The 5,600-nt window shown below is 36.6% G+C and overlaps 1 protein-coding gene across 1 annotated transcript; it reads right to left on the bottom strand.

The window, feature by feature from the left end:
• Nucleotides 1-3,878: 3,878 nt before the first annotated feature.
• Nucleotides 3,879-4,289, bottom strand: LOC130828604 (uncharacterized mitochondrial protein AtMg00310-like). Its single transcript, XM_057694568.1, has one exon. The coding sequence runs from the start codon at nucleotides 4,287-4,289 to the stop codon at nucleotides 3,879-3,881; it is 411 nt and encodes a 136-aa protein (XP_057550551.1).
• Nucleotides 4,290-5,600: the final 1,311 nt, after the last annotated feature.

Here is a 5,600-nt window from a genome sequence, read left to right as displayed (position 1 = left end):
TTTTAGGACCTTGATAGCTAGACCCAAGTACCAAGATTCCATTTCCACTTTAGCCTAGGTCCTGGATGCATAGGTTTGGTCTCCACGTGTCGTGCAAGGTGGTCTGGTCACTAGTTTGATGCTGTCAATTTCGCGTTTTTATTTGTCAATTTCGCGCGTAAAGTAGGTCAAACATGGTTTGTTATGCACGAAACTTGGCACACAACACTATTTGGCATATATTATTGTGTTGAAATGGTTAGAATTGATAATAATAGTCATATGCTAGAAATTAGAAGTTAAGTTGCGATTTTATGCGTTTTTAAGCGTTTTTGTCAATTTCGCGCGTAAAGTAGGTCAAACATGGTTTGTTATGCACGAAACTTGGCACACAACACTATTTGGCATATATTATTGTGTTCAAATGGTTAGAATTGATAACAATAGTCATACGCTAGAAATTAGAAGTTAAGTTGCGATTTTATGGGTTTTTAAGCGTTTTTGTCAATTTCGCGCGTAAAGTAGGTCAAACATGGTTTGTTATGCACGAAACTTGGCACACAACACTATTTGGCATATATTTTTGTGTTGAAATGGTTATACTTGATAATAATAGTCAAATGCTAGAAATTAGAAGTTAAGTTGCGATTTTATGCGTTTTTAAGCGTTTTTGTGAATTTCGCGCGTAAAGTACTTAAACTTGGTTTGTTATGCACGAAACTTGGCACACAACACTATTTGGAATATATTATTGTGTTGAAATGCTCAGAATTGATAATAATAGTCATATTCTAGAAATTAGAAGTTAAGTTGCGATTTTATGCGTTTTTAAGCGTTTTTGTGAATTCCGCGCGTAAAGTAGCTCAAACTTGGTTTTGATGCGAAACCGGGGCTGATTAAGGCCTTGGTTATGCAAGGATTAATGTTGTGCGTAAGCGTTGATTAATGACACAGTCAAAAACTGCAAATGATCATGAAAAGAACACGAAACAACCACAAACACTTAAACAAAATTCTGATCTAGCAAACTGTCGACCAGCCCTCCTTCGGCTCAGCTTCTAGGAGTCCACAGGGATTGTTAGAATGGTTTTAGAACCTTGATAGCTAGATCCAAGTACCAAGATTCCATTTCCACTTTAGCCTCGGTCCTGGATGCATAGGATTGGTCTCCACGTGTCGTGCAAGGTGGTCTGGTCACTAGTTTGATGCTGTCAATTTCGCGTTTTTATTTGTCAATTTCGCGCGTAAAGTAGGTCAAACATGGTTTGTTATGCACGAAACTTGGCACACAACACTATTTGGCATATATTATTGTGTTAAAATGGTTAGAATTGATAATAATAGTCATATGCTAGAAATTAGAAGTTAAGTTGCGATTTTATGCGTTTTTAAGCGTTTTTGTCAATTTCGCGCGTAAAGTAGGTCAAACATGGTTTGTTATGCACGAAACTTGGCACACAACACTATTTGGCATATATTATTGTGTTGAAATGGTTATACTTGATAATAATAGTCATATGCTAGAAATTAGAAGTTAAGTTGCGATTTTATGGGTTTTTAAGCGTTTTTGTCAATTTCGCACGTAAAGTAGGTCAAACATGGTTTGTTATGCACGAAACTTGGCACACAACACTATTTGGCATATATTATTGTGTTGAAATGGTTATACTTGATAATAATAGTCATATGCTAGAAATTAGAAGTTAAGTTGCGATTTTATGGGTTTTTAAGCGTTTTTGTCAATTTCGCGCGTAAAGTAGGTCAAACATGGTTTGTTATGCACGAAACTTGGCACACAACACTATTTGGCATATATTATTGTGTTGAAATGGTTATACTTGATAATAATAGTCATATGCTAGAAATTAGAAGTTAATTTGCGATTTCATGCGTTTTTAAGCGTTTTTGTGAATTTCGCGCGTAAAGTACTAAAACTTGGTTTGTTATGCACGAAACTTGGCACACAACACTATTTGGCATATATTATTGTGTTGAAATGGTTAGAATTGATAATAATAGTCATATGCTAGAAATTAGAAGTTAAGTTGCGATTTTATGCGTTTTTGTCAATTCCGCGCGTAAAGTAGCTCAAACTTGGTTTTGATGCGAAACCGGGGCTGATTAAGGCCTTGGTTATGCAAGGATTAATGTTGTGCGTAAGCTTTGATTAATGACACAGTCAAAAACTACAAATGATCATGAAAAGAACACGAAACAACCACAAACACTTAAACAAAATTCTGATCTAGCAAACTGTCGACCAGCCCTCCTTCGGCTCAGCTTCTAGGAGTCCACGGGGATTGTTAGAATGGTTTTAGGACCTTGATAGCTAGATCCAAGTACCAAGATTCCATTTCCACTTTAGCCTAGGTCCTGGATGCATAGGTTTGGTCTCCACGTGTCGTGCAACGTGGTCTGGTCACTAGTTTGATGCTGTCAATTTCGCGTTTTTATTTGTCAATTTCGCGCGTAAAGTAGGTCAAACATGGTTTGTTATGCACGAAACGTGGCACACAACACTATTTGGCATATATTATTGTGTTGAAATGGTTAGAATTGATAATAATAGTCATATGCTAGAAATTAGAAGTTAAGTTGCGATTTTATGTGTTTTTAAGCGTTTTTGTCAATTTCGCGCGTAAAGTAGGTCAAACATGGTTTGTTATGCACGAAACTTGGCACACAACACTATCTGGCATATATTATTGTGTTGAAATGGTTATACTTGATAATAATAGTCATATGCTAGAAATTAGAAGTTAAGTTGCGATTTTAAGGGTTTTTAAGCGTTTTTGTCAATTTCGCGCGTAAAGTAAGTCAAACATGGTTTGTTATGCACGAAACTTGGCACACAACACTATTTGGCATATATTATTGTGTTGAAATGGTTAGAATTGATAATAATAGTCATATGCTAGAAATTAGAAGTTAAGTTGCGATTTTATGCGTTTTTAAGCGTTTTTGTCAATTTCGCGCGTAAAGTACTCAAACTTGGTTAGTTATGCACGAAACTTGGCACACAATACTATTTGGCATATATTATTGTGTTGAAATGGTTAGAATTGATAATAATAGTCATATGCTAGAAATTAGAAGTTCAGTTTTGATTTTATACGTTTTTAAGCGTTTTTGTCAATTCCGCGCGTAAAGTAGCTCAAACTTTGTTTGTTTTGCACGAAACTTGGCACACAACACTATTTGGTATATATTATTGTGTAGAAGTTGTTAGAATTGAAAATCATAGTCATATTCTAGAATTTATGTGTTAAGTTGCGATTTTATGCGTTTTTAACCGTTTTTGACACTATCTTCTATTTTCTCTTAGTGCTTTCAACAACCTCCGTCTTCCGTTGACTGTGGCTACTACGCGCTGAAGTTTATGGACGATATTATAAATTCCGTGAAGGAATTTGGAGTTGAAAATATAGATGCCGTAAGTATTTGTTACGTTCTTAATTAAATATATTATTGGTAAAATCTAATGTTTCTATATTAATATATAGCTTTTATTTTAATATTAAAATATAAGGTGCATCTTCTTTTCTAGGGAGCTCATTTGCTAAGAACTCCACAGTTAAGCGTGCTTGGTGGAGAGCAATTTTAGGATGGGTGACCTCCTGGGAAGTTTTCCCGGGTGCGCATGAGTGAGGCCAAAGTGCACTGGAAAGACTTGTGTTGGTTTGTGGGGCTAGTCTACAGTCTCCAAAAGTAGTCACCAGCGGTCCGAGGGGCCGGGGTGTTACAATTGTACTTCATAATATATTTTTAAAAAAATTTCAGTAAAAAAAATAAAATTGTTTTGGACCCATATCCAGACCCTAAGGGTATGGGTTCGGGTCAAAATTTTTCAGATCCTACGGATTCGGGTCCAGGTCTGCGTCCAATAAAAAAACTAGGGTCTAGATTTGGGTCTTACTGGACCTGACCCAGATCCGACCCATGCCCATCCCTAATCCTAACCCCTCCATAAGGAGAGATTTAGCCCCCCACACACTTCTCCAGGTAAAGCTCGGATCATGACCTCTATGTGATTCTAAGATCGATGTGTGTTTGAAATACCGGGCTTTGATGACCTCAAGAAGAAGAGGGTTTGTACCCATGAGCAATTGCCAAAACTGTTTTGCTAGTAAGGCGGAGTTTAAGCATTTCAAATCACAAAAGCCCATCCCCCCTTTGCTCTTTGGTAAGCACAAATGACTTCTACTATGCCAATGAATTTTCTTGTGTTCATTACTAGATCCCCACCAGAACTTCGCGAACAGAGCATGGATTTCGTCCACAAAACCACAGGGAAATCCAAAGATGCTCATCATATAAATAGGAATGGCTTGGATAACCAATTTGATAAGCACCTCTTTACCTGTCTTCGATAAAAATTTCTCTTTCCAGCCTCAAAGCTTCTTCCACACCCGGTCCTTTAATCGTAAGAAGATTTCCTTTTTTGAGCGGCCAATGACTGTAGGAGACCTAAGTACTTAACATGACAATCGACTTCCTTCACCCCCAAAACTTCCACAATGTTTCTTCTTAGCTGGTGAAGTACACTCTTGCTAAAAGAAATTTTGGTCTTATTATAATTTGCTTTTGGACCGGACGCTCTCTCATATTTGCTAATAATATTAGCTACCTCCTAGTATTCCTGCACCGATGCTTTAGCAAACAAAATACTATCATCTGCAAAGAACAAATGTGATAAAATAGGTGCACCACGATAAATACGAATGCCATTAATCTCCTGTTTATCAATGCTAGTCGAAATCAGCTTTGAAAAAGCCTCTACACAAATAATAAAAAGATATGGGGATATCGGGTCACCTTGTCTTAAACCTCTAGATGGCGCAATATCTCCGCACACTTTTCCTTTAATCTTGAAGGAAAACGAGACACTAGAAATGCAACTCATAAAACGACCAACCCATGCATCACTAAACCCCATCTTCAACATCGCTCTCTCTAAAAAACACCATTCCACTCTATCATATGCTTTACTCATATCTAGTTGAAGGGAAAAAGCTGTTTTCCCCCCCATTTCCCCATCTCTTCATTGCATGAAAAGCTTCTAAAGCCAAAAGTGCATTATCGGTGTTCAACATCTTAGGGATAAAGGCACTTTAGTTAACCAAAATAATATTCCCTAAAAACCCCTTAAGTTTATTAGCCATAACTGTTGGACCTCTTTAGTTTTGATGATGACTACACTTAAGCAAATATGTGTTTAGAGATTGTGTGCAGGTCGATATCCGATTAATTGTGATCGTTGATAGTACCTATGGCTTAGTTCATGGGAATGCACGTGTCAAAAGGATTCAAGGGATGTTAGAAGAAGTATATCGCTTGGGATGTAAAATGGAGACAGCAGGTCTACTGTTCCTAAGTTGGATGTTCTAGCAAAATTGGATTCTGGAAACAGCGCACTGTTCCTGAACTGGAGTCAGCCTACGTTAACTGGAAATTCTGGTTATTTATTTATAATTATTATTTTTAGTTAATGTATTAAATAAAGTTAATTTGTTGCATTTATTAATTATTATAATTAATTGGCAAAAAGTTTTCTAAAAATTACTTTACGTATGAGCCTCTAAATAAAGATCCTTTATTTTAGGATCTATTTTTAGTAAATA

The sequence above is a fragment of the Amaranthus tricolor genome, chromosome 12 (genome assembly GCF_026212465.1).
Source record: "Amaranthus tricolor cultivar Red isolate AtriRed21 chromosome 12, ASM2621246v1, whole genome shotgun sequence".
Classification (NCBI taxonomy): Eukaryota; Viridiplantae; Streptophyta; class Magnoliopsida; order Caryophyllales; family Amaranthaceae; genus Amaranthus; species Amaranthus tricolor.
Note: the sequence above shows the minus strand (reverse complement) of the source record. Positions and strands in the feature narration are given on the sequence as shown.